We start from the raw sequence: 17,711 nt of genomic DNA on the forward strand, positions 1-17,711 counted from the left end.
TGCAAAAAAAGAGAGTTTTAAGTTTATAATAATTATATTTGCAACCAATAGTGTTTGTGAAGATGAACAAGGGAGCAATCAAGTGGTTGCTTGCAGCTTATAGGCAATAAAATCCTTCATTTATACATAGTAAACATCAGATAATTGTTAGTCTGAAAAAAAAAACATGTTGTAATGAAAAATTATCATCAAGGGACATCCCACACTGTGGAAAAATGTCTCCTCCAGCAGAGCCTGTGGTTCCTCAGGGCTTCTGATAAACAAAGATGAATGGAAGGGATGAGAATTAGACTGAAACAGTACTTTCATACATTAATTCCCCTCTAGAATATTACAGAGCTTTGTTTTGTACTTTCCATAATTTCCCACTAAGCACATAGAACTACATGGGAAACAACTGCCATTTATCTTCTTGTTTAATTAGAAATATGTTTGAGTGACAGCACTGCAAACCCCATAGCCCCTGTGCAGTGTTTCCTTATTTTCACTGGGAATAATAAAATCTTATGCCAGGATCTTAAGGTTGAATTACTGAAGCAAGCTAGGGTTCCTCATTGCTTGAGGGATTTCCAGATTTTGCCAAGTGCACATACAAAATAATTACCAAATATTTTAATTATTTTTTGTCTCTATTTCCATAAGATACTGCTCTATGTAAGATACTGCTCTACGTAAGATTCTGCTGGCTGGTAGTGCACAATAACAAAATCACGTTTCAGCTACGGTATTGTGTAGAATCTCACTGAACTTTCCCACTGCAGCTTCTGCTGACAATCAATATATACATGCTCTGTTGTTGTCATTTTAAAGGAAAGCTATACCCCCCCCCCCAGAATGAATACTTAACCAACAGATAGTTTATATTATGTTAAGTTGCCTATTAAAGAATCTCGCCAAACTGGAATATATATCAGAAAATATTGCCCTTTTACATCCTTTCCCTTGATCCACCATTTAGTGATGGGCTGTGTGCTCCCTCAGAGATCACCTGACAGGAAGTAATAAAGTTCTAACTGTAACAGGAAGTAGTGTGGAAGCAAAAGACAGAACTCTGCCCATTAATTGGCTGATGGGGCCTAGCATGTATGTGTGCGTTGGCTTGTTTGTGTGCACTGTGAGTCCTATGATCCCAGGAGGCGGCCCTTAATTCTTACAATGCCAATTTTCTATTTAGGATTATCCAATAGCACATATTACTAAAAGAAGTATGTTTTTATGAAAATGGTTTCTTTAGAGGAAGCAGGGGTTTACAAATGAGCTTGTTTTGCAATATTTTTTTATAGAGACCTACATTGTTTGAGGGTATAGTTTTCCTTTGCCTATATTCCATCTTTATATTTGATATCCCAAAGATGTTGTCACTAAGGTTCTCTCACTGGATAAAATTTAGGATACATGCATGGTTAAAAAAACAATAAATGTAAATTGCAGCATAGTTCTGCTCCTCTGCTTCCTCCAATTTTGGTTTTTGATTCAAAACAAAATACAGGTATGGAACCCATTATCTAGGATGCTTGGGACGTGGACTTTTCTGGATAAGGGATTTTTCCATAAATTGGATCTGCATACCTTAAGTCTACTAAAACAGGAGTGTTTTTGTTCCAATTAGAATTAACTGTATCTTAGTTGAGATCAAGTACAAGACACTGTTTTAATATTACAGAGAAAAAGGGAATCATTTTTAAAAATTTGAATTATTTGCTTATAATGGAGTCTATGGGAGATGGCCTTTCCGTAATTCGGAACTTTTCTTTATCCAAGCCGGTCATGTAACGTCACTGTCAGATGGCTTTGATCCCTTGCAGGCCAAGTATAATCTTCCCTCTAATTCCATTTCATCTGTTGACAAACCGAATAACACAACACTGGCGGTATTTGTCACTGACATGCTTTCATCAGGTGCTCTGTTTGTTTTCTTTAATTCCCAGTGAGAGTATAAATGACTTGTGGGATTTTCTTTTTAATGATTTCTTAAAGATCATAAATGGATGAGTGCTTAGTGACAGGAGTCTGGTTTCAGTGTGGTCTGACAAATCAATGTATCAAAGTGCTACACTTAAATAGGCATGTAGTCTGTCCAGGAGTAGCCATAGCCACGCTTTAAATGCCTAGGGAACTAGTCAGGTAGCATATCGACACATAACAGCGAATATAGGCTTCATATAGAAAATGATCTTACCTCGCGTGATGTACATAAGTGACGACAACGGCAAAGGGATTAATTTTTGTTAAAATCGTGGCTTTTTTTTAAAAAATTGTGAAATATTCATTTTTTTTCAGTTGTGAAATATTAATTTTTATTGAAAAACTCAATTGCAAATGAAAAACGTTATCCTTGATTAAAAACAATTAGCTCTATATTCAAAAATGATTCTGTCCAATGTTTGTTCTCACCCATGTGTATAGGTTTTCACAAGGACACAGTCTTTATGTCTTTGTGTTAATGGAGAACTTCGGCCTCCGAAGCAAAATTTGTTAAACAGCCCCACACAAAACAGAACCCCCCTAATATACCTGTAATCTGTTCCTTAAAAAATATAAATAAATACCATTTTTATATGCTGAAATCCAGATGCAAAACAGTTCTTCTCTTTCTGGATCATATGTAATCCTGGCAGGGGAGGAGGGACTAAAGCATTGATGTTACAAAGTTCTCCACAGCTTACAGACAGCATGCAGGAACTACATAACCAACTATGCTTTGCACTGCAATGTTTATTTATTTTATTATTACATATGCCAGAAATTGGGGGAATGGTGGGAATGGAGGGTACAGGCTGAGGGCAGTCCACTACTGTTACGTTTTGTTTGAGTCTCAAAGCAGTCAGCCAGATCAGCAGGAGAACAGAGAGGCAGGCTTAGGGAACTGTTCCAAACCATATTATTAAATTAAAAATCATGAAAAGTCTGCATATTTGTTAATTGATGTATAAAAATGATGCTTACAATTTTTTACATTTCAAAAATATTGAGTTATGTTTGAGTAGAATTCCCCTTTAACAATTATTTATACCAAAGGTCAACCAATTATTTACTGCAACACTTTAGATGCAAAAGAGAAAAATTAGGTTCCTTGGTTTGTCTCTAATCGTTGTAGAATGTACATTTTTTTTTTACAAATCTATAGATCAGGATAAACCATTTGATAAATTTGCCTCTACAAAATAGAAATGAATAGAAATTGGTGGAATTTTAATGTGGTGATCTCCCACCTTGATAAATCTGCCCAGTTTTCCTGCAGGATGCTACTGAAAATTCATAATGAAGGAAAAAATTATTCAGTTATGAATATCTAACAACATATTTATTGAAATAGCAATAACCACCAATGTGATACTAAGTAGGTTTATTGATCTTTTCAGTTTGGTAGCTACAAAGGAAACAGACAGCGCACGATCTCGTCCTTCGCCAATGTCACCTTCAGATTTTCTGGACAAACTAATGGGTAGAACATCTGGCTATGATGCAAGAATACGACCTAACTTCAAAGGTAACAGAAATGTTTAAGACTATATTATACAATTTAATCTAAGAAAATTGTTGTATTGTGTTTTAATTGGTCCTAGTCAATTTAGGATGCTAAATAAAAAGGCATTTTAAAAATCATTATATATATTATTTGGTAAAATTATAATATATTAAATTGATTATTAGTGATAAAAATCCAGATATCTATGTTTGGTTCTGATGAGTTACTAAGTTTGAGTAGCGCGACTGCCTCTAACCATAACATAGTCACCAAGTTATCTGTGTTTGGTGCACCATTACCTTTTTAAAATATGGTTACTGGTTTAGTTACTTTTCATATCTGAGACATCAGTGGGGGTCATTCATAAAATGTATGCAGTGCAGAATTATTCCCACAGTGAACATATTTGCCCTGCCCTTGTTTATATTTATAAAGCTAGACACTAAGGGGCCCATTTACTTACTCACGAACCGGCCGAATGCGTCGAATTGCGTTTTTTTCGTAATGATCGGTATTTGGTGATTTTTTCGGAAAATTTTCCCTGAGGGCGCCCATAGGCCAGCATCCTACGTCGCCCCTGCCCATTCTCTCTCACGGCATTGCACATATGCACATCCCTGTGTACGGAGAACAGGGGAAAAGGCACACGTAGATTCAAAATTTCCTGCGTGGCTGGGCCCTAGTGCTCCGGATGTGAGGAACCTTCAGACGTGGCTGGGCTGCATGCCGCCCCTTTATGTGCAGCGCACTAAGCCATAAATCTGGGTCTGTTTTCACCGTGTTGTTCTTTTGTACTTCATCTCATCTGAACAATAAATGAGTCCTTGTCACTTCATCTATAAGCCATTTGTTTGGCTCTATAAGCTATCTTAAAAGGGTTGAGTTTTATAGCCATGCTGTAGAAAATCTTCCCAGCGGATATTATTAATCCAATTCACCTACTGAACGTAAAGGCCCCTACATTATTAACCACAAACATGCTGGAGAGATCACCTGGAGACTGGGTCACAATACTTAATAATTTATGTTACATTAATAAAGTGTGTTATTTATATTATTTATTTCTCATTTTTAAGGGATATTGATTTGAATATTGGAATACTATTTTCCCTTATAATCTACTTAAACTTATTAGGGTTTGACATCTTCATTTGTGGCAGCTTTTTTTTTTTTTAGTAGATTTGATTTTGCTATGACATAAGCTTTGCTTATTTATTGCACAGGTATGGGATTTGTTATCCAGAAACCCCTTATCCAGAAAGTCATCTTCCATGGCAAATAATTCTAATTTTTAAAAATAATTTCCTTTTTCTCTGTAATAATAAAACAGTACCTTGTACTTGATCCCAACTAAGACATCATTAATCCTCATTGGAGGCTAAACGATCCTATTGGGTTTAAATAATGTTTAAATGATTTTTTAGTAGACTTAAGGTATGGAGATTCAAATTACGAAAAGATCCCTTATCCGGAAAGCCCTGGGTCCCAAGCATTCTGGATTACAGGCCCCATACCTGTAATTGTATTGTAAATGTTGTGGTAAACCATACTGGAGTATATGGGATATGTCCTTCCTGTAATTCTGAGCTTTCTAATGGGTTTCCAGATAAGAGATCCCATACCTGTGCTGCAATTACTGATTTTGTGTGACGTTTCACTGGTTTACAGTTTATAATCATAGAAACTCTCCTTTGAGGTGACTCCAGCGAATATATTGAAAAGTATGTAGGCAGCAAATCGAATTAAGGATGTGTACTTAAGTAAAGTAAGGAGATTCTTCAAATTTCTCTTCAGGGACCTAATTACTGAGGGGGTCCAACTGCAGAATCACATTTTATTACTGAGTTTGCAAAATGTTTTCAAGTTTTCTAATGTATTTGCTTATATCAGCAACTATAGTGTAACTGTTAACTGTAACTGGCATATTGAAACAAAAATGTAATTCTAATTAGTTTTCCTACATACATTCTTTATTTGCCAGTGAAGTTGAAATTAACACTTTTTATCCCTTTCTGGTCTCTGGGTCTGACTCCCATGGAGCAAGTTAGTCGCCTATGATAGATCTATGCTATTAGGGGCGACTAACCACACCGAAATGCCTTTCCCCTGGCAACAATTGGAGTTTGCATTGCTTCGGGTTTTCTGAAGTCGCGTGGTTTCCTCCTGCAGGCAATCTGCTCAGTGTGGTTCATGTACAAATCTAATCAAAGCATCTGCCTCTCTAAATTACTAGAATCAATATTGAATTCCATTAAAGTTCAATTATATAAAAGAACAGTTATGTGGTGACTTCTGTTAAATGCTTATCCTTTGATACGGTGGGTCCGGGTGTTCTACTCCCACAGCTTCAGTTTAGGCAGCCAAGCAGGACAGACACACAAAATTTCAGCTCCTGGACCACCAAATAATTGATGTTAAAGATTACTTATTTAAAAGCATTCCATAATTTATTAAATGTATACACAATTATACGTAAATAGACTGTTGCAACATTTACTACTTCTCATATTATTGATTGTATTTCTAATATAATTTTTGATGGGGTCCAACCAAGAGAGGGAGTTCAGGGGACAAGGACCACTAAACACATAGAAAGGCTGTCATTTGGTGTCAACTGTGCATACTCATCTCCGAAAGGTATAAAAAGTAGAAAGTGACCTCATCAGTACAGGATATTCACCATAGGACGGGTTAGGTTACCAAGGTTTGAATGGTGGTTTTCGAAGGACTAGCACATTAGTGAATAGAGACAGAGGCCAGCAGGAAATTAAGATATGTATTTTAGTCAGTGCAGCTCCATCCCTTTATTATGAACTTTAGTACATATACTGCCATTCTTTATTACTTTCTGTCTACATAATTCATTCAGGACTCCATAGATGGCACAGTTTTAATTCCCAGCATGCTTCTGGCAAGTCCACTGATAAAGGGGAGCTGTTGATGGTATTACTGTAGCAGCTTGATAGATGTTACCTCTGCCTGGTTCTGTCATACCCTGTTTTTAGATCCTTTCACTTGCTTAATGTACTAAAATAAAAGTCTTGTCCTGCTGTACATCTTCAGATTTTAAATTTTAATTAGCTACAATAAAATGACTAGAAATCTCAGCAGCTTGCGTCATGGTGACTGTAATAGAATGTGCTGTAAGAAGCTCTTGAAATATCAAAAATAAAACATATATTTGTTTTGGGTGGCAAATGCTGGCCAGGCGGCTTAGCCATTGCAGTCAGTGGGTGTGGCCAGTGGCTTCATTGAAACAGTATAATGTTATAAACAATTCTGAACTATAAATACATACTTAATTGGAGCAAGTAACTAACCACAATGCACTGTGTGCAGTAAGCCAGGTGACACTTATATTACCCAAGTCCAGTCAGCCAAGAGAGAGCATACTAGTAAATCTAAGATGTAGTTAGAGATAAACAAACTTTTTCACACTAAAATTTGTGATTCTGCCAGCCATTAAAATTTTGACTTATCTGCACTAGAATTTTGCCATGTATTTTATTTTATGGTAAAGGAACAGTCTGTTGAAGCAGAAAAAAAGCAAACTTCATTATTTGCGGCCCTTGCCTTTTACATTACCCAAGGAGCTATCCAGCTGCCATGTTTGGAAGAAATTGGCAACATGGGAACATTTTTTTATGATGAACAGTTGTAGCGTAGTAGAAAGGAACTTCTCTAACAATGTAGAGCAATGTATATTCTATTGCAGATCTAAAAAACCCCTAATGTAACCCCACAATGTAATTGTTCCTTTCCATTGTCTCCAATGCATTTTGGCAAAATATCACTGTTTTACAAATTATTCAACAAAGCAAAATGTGCCAGTTTTGCTCAGCGCTAGATGTAGTCATTATTTGCAACAAAATTGCAACTACTTTGCGTGTGGCACCAAGTAAAACATGTAAAGATTCAAACTAAACTCCCATCTGTTGTTTTCAGATTCTGGGGTCTGTTAGCAAAGGAGCTTAAAAACTCCTTGGTGTTCCATGTTAAGCTGTTTTTTTATACTTATAAAATCCTGTAATCAGCATGAGAAAACAGAATAAAAAAAGACTTTCCTATTTCTTCTTTTTTTATTTATTTTTTTACTTAATTGCCCAAGGAAAATGACCTGGCATTTTGTCCTGATGTTTTTTTTTTTCTACGGTTCTGATAATCCCTACCTGGAACAGCAGATAGGCTTAGACAATATAGTGTACATTATTTACATTAAAATATTGTACTCTTAAAGGGCAGATTTATTCATTTTCATGTTTTCCTGCAATTGCCAAAAATCAGGAGAGCGCTGTTGTGGACATCACCCTTTAATAACGAACATGAGAAGTATTTATTAGTGCAGAAGATTATCAGGTTATCTAGAAACACAAAGTTTTCCCCTAGTTCAGGAGCCTATAGCAACCAATCATGCGTTACATTTTGCTGGTCTAGTGCAATTAGAAAATTTGTAACTACAACTCTCCTTGCCCCTCTTTTCACATTAAAGTCCACCTGTGTTCAACACAAGTTTAATCAATATGTTTGTAATCAAAGGGTTTTAAAATCACCGGTGAGAATAGGGGGAACTCTTATTATTTCTTTAAAATTAAAAAGAGAGGGAGGGGGTAAAAAATATCTATTCATAAGGGAGGCTAAGGAGCCAGAACAAATTCATTCTTATATTTTATTTACAGGTCCACCGGTGAATGTTACATGCAATATATTTGTGAACAGCTTTGGATCAATTGCTGAGACCACAATGGTAATGTATTATATAATTTAAAAAAAAAACCTGATACGAATCTTATATGAATCTTACACCAGTTTAATTACTGTATAGGGAAACCATCTCATGATTTGCAAATTATCTAGAACTTGCCAGCATTGTTTTAATATTATTTTTTAGAAATAACTGCTCAGAAACATTAATAGAAATTATGTATATGATTTGAGTATTGATTTTGTTGTGCATAAGCCTTATATATCAACCAGGACATATTTAGATATTGTGCCTTTTTATAATCAGAGCAGTAAAAGAATCCAATTAAAATGTTTTTTTATGAGATACCAGTGGGAGAATTAGTTAATATACAATGTGTATTTCCAAATGAAAATTTGCATTTCAAAATATGATTCAGCCAAAGAAATATTTATATTCATTCAACCTCACACAAGATGACACACTAAAGATATTGTAGATATCTGTTCATTTTTTCCAAAATGCTCTGAAATATACATGACAGTTACAAATGGAAAGTATTAAATATATACAGGTACTAAGAACCAGTTTTGCTTTTTATATCATGCCCAAATGCTGGCACTCAAATAAAAAATGAGTAGGTAGGCAGCTCATAATTGAGGAGGATATTTTAGCCTGGGCTTCAACTGTCTAAAAGTCCAATAGCGCTGCTTAAACTGCTTACAATTACAGTATACATCCTGGTACTGGTTGTGCTAAGGGTTAGTGTATCACATGGATCCAGTAACCTCATGGTACAGAGCATCTTTACTAACTTAAAATGCATACCAATATAAGAAGATATAATGTCCGGTAGCATTATTTACAATTACTCAGAATGCCAAATGTCATATAAACTGTTATGCTTCTGGTAGTTTTGGGAATAATGCAATCTAATTATTAATAAGGCATTGCATCATCCTCCTGAGTAATAAAGGCTTTAACAATACAAATCCTTTCCTGGGAGCAGCTGCCATTAGTCATTTCTCTAAAGGGACTACATATTGGGCACCAGTGGTAAAGGACTTTTATATATGACCTAAGCAGTGACAGGTTGATTTATGAAGCAGTGAATACTGCTGGTGTGTTTCCTCTTGTTTGTTTGCCAACAGATTATATAGTAACATTGATAGTAAATATGTAGACACCGGATGGTTATAAGCAAGTCTTGAGTGTCCTGAGCGTTTATTTGTATAAATCAGTGCTGTCCAACTGGCGGGCCGCGGGCCGCATGCGGCCCGCGACCCCCCTCTGTGTGGCCCCCCACCTGTCTGGCTGCTTTGATGGCTTACTCTTGTGTAAGCTTTAAATGGTATCAGTACTGTGATTAACTGCCCCCCCCCTGCATGGTTCTCACCTCAGATTCAGGCTGTAGTCAGGCTGTATTGTTTAAATATGTAATCCCCTGTGTTGTTCACACCTTTTAATCTCTGCATTGTTCACCCCCTGCAGTGTTCACACCTCAGGCTCAGGCTGTAATTACCCACATTGTCTACCTGTTCACACCTCAGACTGTAGGAGCAGTTGAAACCCACAAATAATCCCTGCACACTACAAAAAGAACATATACTGAGGTGGTACTGCAATTAAAAAGTTTTTTAATATATAGTTATTGTGCCGACTGTAGGAGCAGTGCCAGCATTGTGTCACTGTATGCTGCCTGTGTGTGCCATACACATAGGGCAAGCAGAGTATGGCACACACAGGCAGCATAGGGCTTGCAGAGTATGGCACACACAGGCAGCATAGGGCAGGCAAAGTATGGCACACACAGGCAGCATAGGGCAAGCAGATTATGGCACACACAGGCAGCATAGGTAGGGCAGGCAGACAATGGCACACACAGGCCAAGTATGGCACAAACCAGTCAAGAATGGCACACACAGTCAAAGTATGGCACATGCAGGCAGGGTAGGGAAGGCAGAGTATGGCACACACAGGCAGGGTAGGGAAGGTAGAGTATGGCACATGCAGGCAGGGTAGGGAAGGCAGAGTATGGCACACACAGGCAGGGTAGGGAAGGCAGAGTATGGCACACACAGGCAGGGTAGGAAAGCCAGAGTATGGCACACACAGGCAAGGTAGGGAAGGCAGAGTATGGCAGGTTTTTGCTGTACTACAACCATTAATATGGGTATGGTCATGTGATAACATGGGTGTGGTTTCAAGTGGGTGTGGTTTCAAAAAGGGGAGTGGTCAAAACTGTCTTCCATTATCGGCCCTCCACCACGTAGGACGGAAACATTCCGGCCCTCGGTACCACAGAAGTTGGACAGCACTGGTATAAATCATTGTCATATTTTAATGATATATATGCTCTATGTACAGAACTTTCACCTTTCTACCTATCTCTTTTATCTTCTGCATAATTGTTTCCTTTAAGAACTTGCCAAACAATTTTTTATAGAAACTAGATCACAAAATGTGTTAGCAGATATGTCTATTTCATTTGACACCCTTATGCCTATAAAAATAACTGGCAGCTTGGGGCAATTGTAGAATACAGTATTTTTGAAGCTAACAGGACTTGTTGGTATGTCCCAGACTTGTAAAGTATGCATACCTGTAGGAGTCCATCCATTCCTATGGGGTATATTTATCATGCTGTGTAAAAAGTGGAGTGAAGCATTATGGATGAAGTTTCCCCAGGCAACCAATCAGCAATTAGATTTCAACAGTTAGAAAACCAAGGCAAAGCATCTGATTGGCTGCTATGAGCAACATCACTGGTAATGTTTCACTCCACTTTTTACACAGCATGATAAATATACCCCATGTGTTTAATTCTTTAAGACACATTACAAAAAAAAACAAAAAACATTAAGGGGTGATACAAGTGTGGGGTATGGTTGTACACATGCTATTCCTGTTTCCTATACCTGTTAAATGCAGGGCTTCTTTGTGCCCAAGCACAATATTCCTTTCCTGTACCTACAGTGGCTTGCAAAAGTATTCGGCCCCCTTAAACTTTTCCACATTTTGTCACATTACAGCCACAAACATGAATCAATTTTATTGGAATTCCACGTGAAAGACAAAGTGGTGTACACGTGAGAAGTGGAACGAAAATCATACATGATTCCAAACATTTTTTACAAATAAATAACTGCAAAGTGGGGTGTGCGTAATTATTCAGCCCCCTGAGTCAATACTTTGTAGAACCACCTTTTGCTGCAATTACAGCTGCCAGTCTTTTAGGGTATGTCTCTGCCAGCTTTGCACATCTACAGACTGAAATCCTTTGCAAAACAGCTCCAGCTCAGTCAGATTAGATGGACAGCGTTTGTGAACAGCAGTTTTCAGATCTTGCCACAGATTCTCAATTGGATTTAGATCTGGACTTTGACTGGGCCATTCTAACACATGGATATGTTTTGTTTTAAACCATTACATTGTTGCCCTGGCTTTATGTTTAGGGTCGTTGTCCTGCTGGAAGGTGAACCTCCGCCCCAGTCTCAAGTCTTTTGCAGACTCCAAGAGGTTTTCTTCCAAGATTGCCCTGTATTTGGCTCCATCCATCTTCCCATCAACTCTGACCAGCTTCCCTGTCCCTGCTGAAGAGAAGCATCCCCAGAGCATGATGCTGCCCCACCATATTTGACAGTGGGGATGGTGTGTTCAGAGTGATGTGCAGTGTTAGTTTTCCGCCACACATAGCGTTTTGCATTTTGGCCAAAAAGTTCCATTTTGGTCTGATCTGACCAGAGCACCTTCTTCCACATGTTTGCTGTGTCCCCCACATGGCTTGTGGCAAACTGCAAATGGGACTTTTTCTGTTAACAATGGCTTTCTTCTTGCCACTCTTCCATAAAGGCCAACTTTGTGCAGTGCACGACTAATAGTTGTCCTATGGACAGATTCCCCCACCTGAGCTGTAGATCTCTGCAGCTCCCCCAGAGTCACCATGGGCCTCTTGGCTGCATTTCTGATCAGCGCTCTCCTTGTTCGGCCTGTGAGTTTAGGTGGACGGCCTTGTCTTGGTAGGTTTACAGTTGTGCCATACTCCTTCCATTTCTGAATGATCGCTTGAACAGTGCTCCGTGGGATGTTCAAGGCTTTGGAAATCTTTTTGTAGCCTAAGCCTGCTTTACATTTCTCAATAACTTTATCCCTGACCTGTCTGGTGTGTTCTTTGGACTTCATGGTGTTGTTGCTCCCAATATTCTCTTAGACAACCTCTGAGGCCGTCACAGAGCAGCTGTATTTGTACTGACATTAGATTACACACAGGTGCACTCTATTTAGTCATTAGCACTCATCAGGCAATGTCTATGGGCAACTGACTGCACTCAGACCAAAGGGGGCTGAATAATTACGCACACCCCACTTTGCAGTTATTTATTTGTAAAAAATGTTTGGAATCATGTATGATTTTCCTTCCACTTCTCACGTGTACACCACTTTGTATGTGTCTTTCACATGGAATTCCAATAAAATTGATTCATGTTTGTGGCTGTAATGTGACAAAATGTGGAAAAGTTCAAGGGGGCCGAATACTTTTGCAAGCCACTGTATATAGCCAAGACTATATAGCAGGGATCCCCAACCTTTTTTTACCTGTGAGCCACATTAAAATTTAAAAAGACTTGGGGAGCAACACAAGCACCATAAAAGTTCATGGAGGTGCCAAATAAGGACTAAGATTGGCTATTTGGAAGCCCCTGTATGGACTGGAAGCTTACAGGAGGGTCTGTTTGGCGGTACATCTGTTTTTTTTGCAACCAAAACTTGCCCCCAAGCCAATAATTCAAAAATAAGCACCTGTTTGAAGGCCACTGGGAGCAACATCCAAGGGGTTGTCCCTGAGCCACTGGTTGGGGACCACTGCTATATAGTACAAAACTACAGGTAGGCACAACTGCTAGAGTGCATAGCCTAATAATTAGCGCATATCTGTTGCCATTATCTTATATAATGTTTTACCACCATAGATGTAGTCCCCACCCTAGATATAAACCCTCACATAGAATAGCCAATAGCCTTACCACATCCGCTATGTAAAATGTAAGTCCTCTACACTTCTAAATGACCTGGCAGTGAAAATTACTGTGCATCTCAATAAAGCATAATCTTACTTACATTTATTTCTTTACTTCTCCCTGATTGTGAGAATCTTAGACTAGTCCTTTTTTTAATTCCTGTTGACTTATTAAGCTGGTATGTCACAGAATCCTCTATTAAATGTGTCTGTGAGTTCACTTCCCAATTCTATCTGAATTCTTACAGCTGGGAGAAGCAAACATGCATTAATAAATAAATACGATGAATAAGTTAGCATTGTAATGCATTCAGTATCACACAAGGTTGGTAATTTTTCATAACCTGTGTTCCAAAAGGATATGTGAAGATCAAACTAATGGAGTATTTTCACAGAACCTACATGCATAAATAATAACAAGAGCACACACATGAGTTTCTAATATAAATCAAAACATTGACTGATAGGGAAGGCAAAGCATATTGGAATGGCTAGAAATCTGAGACTGTCGTCAATTAAATGTTTAGCAAATGAATTGCTGCCTCTATTAGCAGAACCTGTGAACATGTACCCCCATTGACAAACAGTCCTTCTGAGTTCACCGAATAAGCACAATGTAACCTGCAAAATAGTGCATGGTATTGTTGATTGCCTGTGGCCTGAATCAATTTTAAACACAGAGCTTTTTAGATTGTACTGAACAACAGCTGCTTAGCTGCTGCATGGTCAAATTAATCTATTTAAATCCCACATCTGAACCTCCCTTCTGCATGTTAATCTGACTACATCATAATGCTGGCAAACCTACTGACCCTCTCCACGCTGCTGCTGCTGCTGCTGCGGTGCTACTAGATAATCATTGATAACAGCAGTGGCCAAGATGATTTCTTAAGCAAAAAGCAAAGGCTTCAGACTTATTCTGCATATAGATTATTCAAGTTACCCTAAAGACCAAGCTATGTGGTAACAAAATGAAAATCAAGAACAAATCTATTCTGCTCCTGGTAGATGCACCGGGCAGCTCATGTTTTATTGCTAACAGATACAGGCACTTAAATGATTGCTGCTCATTAATGCCGAGTGGTGGGTGTTGGGATTGATGTTTATCTTTTTATCAAGTGCTTTTGCTGTTTTGTTTTCTTCTTTATCATAAATGTATAGGTATAGGTTATCGAGAATGCTCGGGACCAAGAGTATTCCGGATAAGGGGTCTTTCCGTAATTTGGATCTCCATACCTTAAGTCTACTAAAAAAATCAATAAAACATTAATTAAACCCAATAGGATTGTTTTGCATCCAATAAGGATTAATTATATCTTACTTGGGATCAATTATAAGGTACTGTTTTATTTCTACAGAGAATACATACATTGTCCAATTAAATGACAGGCACAGTTTGCTGTCAATGATGGAGATTTTTTGTAGGCATTAAAATGAAGTAAAACCAGACATATCCCAGTGTCTCCCAGTTATTGTGAAAATCTAAATATAGAAAACTGACGGGACATTCAAGAACAAGAATGTACTATATTTTCTATATGTTATACTAACTAATTCAAAGGTCAAACGACTTGCAGGCATTCTTGATGTTTTACAGGGCTTCATCCAGGGTTTCATCCAGCCTCAAGCCTTACAGTTAGGCAACCTTAAAGGAGAACTAAACCCTACAAATGAATATGGCTAAAATGCCATATTTTATAAATATTTTATATATATATTTCAGAATCTCAATTGCAGGATCTCAATTTCCAGGACTTCACACTTCACTTCTGAGCAGCTGATAAGAAGCTAAGCTTAGGGGTCATCGCAAGTTATAAAGCAGAAAATGAGGTTGGCCTGTAACATAAGCCTGTTTATTATAAAATATTATACTGAAATTTCTTGCTTGCCATGACATTGGAGTACTAGCCAAGCAAGATTTCATACTCTTACAAATTAGAGGCCAGTTAAATCTTTGGTTTATACAACAGGAATCATTCTTATGTGGTTAAAATAAAGTTGCAAAATACAGTTGAAAAAGTTGCAAACATTTCTTAAATTCATTTCAGCTCCTGAGTTTTTATTACTAAAGGAGAGAATGTTTTATCATAACTTGCGCAAAAATAAATCCACCAATATGAAAATGGTTCTCCTACCCAGGATCCTTTTGATCTGAAAGAGAATTAAATAAGACAGAGTGCATCTGTTGTACCACAACTTAGAACAAAATGTAATGTATCCTTCTCCAGCACTGTGTATTATTGTAAATATAACCCACTCAGATTCTAGCATACACTGGAACTAACACTGGAGGGGGTGTTTTATCAATATTTAAAAAACATTTATTCCACTTTGAGTTTTTTTGTGCAAAACTCCCAATATTAGGGTTCAAAAACTTGAATGTGAGTAAAGAAACATGAAAACTCAAATGTAAAACTTCGGCATCTAAAAGCTTGTGAGTTTATGTAGAAGTCAGTCGGAGTTTTTCCTAGGCAAAATCAAGCCATTTTTTCAGTTTAAGATTTTCAAGTTTTTTTCAAATTTGTAAACTCAGAAATTCAAGGTATTCGAACACGAACACGTTCCAACGCGTTTTTCATATTCAGATATTATAATAAGCAAACATTTAAGTTTTTTTTTTTAAAAACATTTATTCGAATTAGGAAAAAAAACTCTCCAATTAACAAACTCGAAAATTAATAAATAATCCCATGGGTGTAGGGTGGTCCCTTAATAATGACTTAACCTTACCACATCCTACATACTGTTCATTTTTAAATTCCATAGTTTATATTTTATTAACTACAAATACATTAGAGGGGATTATAGGCAGATAGGGGATGTTCTTTTTTCCCATAAAAATGATCAGAAGAGGTCACCCCTTTAGATTAGAGGAACGGAGCTTCCATTTGAAGCAGCGTAGGTGGTTTATCACGGTGAGGGCAGTGAGGTTGGGGAATGCCCTTCCTAGTGATGTGGTAATGGCAGATTCTGTTAATGCCTTTAAGAGGGGCCTGGATGAGTTCTTGAACAATCAGAATATCCAAGGCTATTGTGATACTAATATCTACAGTTAGTACTAGTGGTTGTGTTTATAGTTTATGTATGTGAGTGTATAGATTGGTAGGTGTGGGTTAGGTGTGCTGGGTTTACTTGGATGGGTTGAACTTAATGGTCTTTTTTCAATGTAACTATGTAACTGTTAAAAAAATGTATGAACAGTTTTGCTTGGTAAGCATTTTTAAGTTCATTTGGTGTAATTTCCGGCACATGTGTCCTATCACTTCTGCGCAACTGTGCTGTGGCCATTATGTCAAGGCTGTGTCAGGCTACTGTGGGAACCCTGGAACTACCATCACCTACAAACCAGGCACCAGGGTTCCCACAGCAGCCTGCGTCAATTGCCACAGCACAGTTGTGCAGAAATAATAGGACAGACAACACTCCCACACCATATGCTGGAAATGACAGTAGGTTCCCTGCTTACCTAGGTAAACATTGCTTGGAACAGCAGGCAAGAATGGCTGACCAGTGCTGAGCACAAATATAGGGAAGTGCAAAGAGCACATTTTGATGCAGGTTACTTTTAATGAATGGGATTTTTCATGTAATTAACTGCAGGAAAATTTGTGCAACCACTGCTGTACAAGATGTCATAATTGATTCCTACAGCTATTATTATTGAATACCTTGATGGCAGGGTTTCCCTAGTGTGTGTACAGGCAGCATTACAAACTCCAGCTCCAAACTGGGAGCTAAAGTAGTATAGATTAGATTCTCACACATTAGTAAAACGCTTTTCTGCATTCTTTTATTGTAAAAAGATAGCGGTATGTACAATTATTGCTGTCTGCTCCTTGAATCTTATTGTCAATGTGCTAGCTTCTGTTTTGTGTCATCCTAGATAATATACTTTATATTTCTCCCCACAATTTTATTCTAAAGTGAGAATTCTCTATAGTAAACCTTGACATGGGGAGGTTGCAATTCCGGTCCCCTTTTCTCTTAACCTACACCCCGTTCTAACCTCAACCCCCCCCCACAGAAACCAACACAGACCTGCATTCTTTGGGTGGAAAGGCCGCAGCTTACTTTATTGATAACACAACAAATTGTAAACAATGTTTCATTCAATACACTTTTACCAATTAAATAAACATAGTTACATAACATTTAGCCGCTGAAGGCTGCATTACAACTCTTACCATTATACTCATTTGACCTTAAATTAACCTTGGACAATTAAAGTACCCTTTCACGCCTGTGACTAAGCCTCCATAACCCCAAAGCCTAGCCCCCAGGCCTGCCCCTCCAGAAAAGCACCTGTCCCTTAATCTATTTAGCCCCTTTTCGGCTCCCCCTAGGGCAGCCCCAGCACGCCACCTGCGCCGCGGGCATGACTACTTATGCCGGCCGCGCAACCCCACTCAGAAATCCCAGCGCCCTTTCCACCCCATTTGCTAAACCTAAATTGAAAAAATCCAGCCCCACTGCAGACAAATGCACACCATCATCCCTGTAGTAACCAGGAATCCGTGCTTCCAACTCTTTGTGCCTTACCACAA

General features: G+C 38.1%; 1 protein-coding gene across 1 annotated transcript in view; it reads left to right on the forward strand.

Moving 5' to 3' along the window:
* glra3 (glycine receptor alpha 3) overlaps nt 1–17,711 on the forward strand; it is a 79,209-nt gene that overhangs the window by 21,844 nt on the left and 39,654 nt on the right. The window contains exons 2-3 of the mRNA XM_002933325.5: nt 3,363–3,490; nt 8,146–8,213. Coding sequence (XP_002933371.1) covers nt 3,363–3,490; nt 8,146–8,213 — 196 coding nt within the window. The remainder of the gene's footprint in view (nt 1–3,362; nt 3,491–8,145; nt 8,214–17,711) is intronic.

The sequence above is a fragment of the Xenopus tropicalis genome, chromosome 1 (genome assembly GCF_000004195.4).
Source record: "Xenopus tropicalis strain Nigerian chromosome 1, UCB_Xtro_10.0, whole genome shotgun sequence".
NCBI lineage: Eukaryota > Metazoa > Chordata > Amphibia > Anura > Pipidae > Xenopus > Xenopus tropicalis.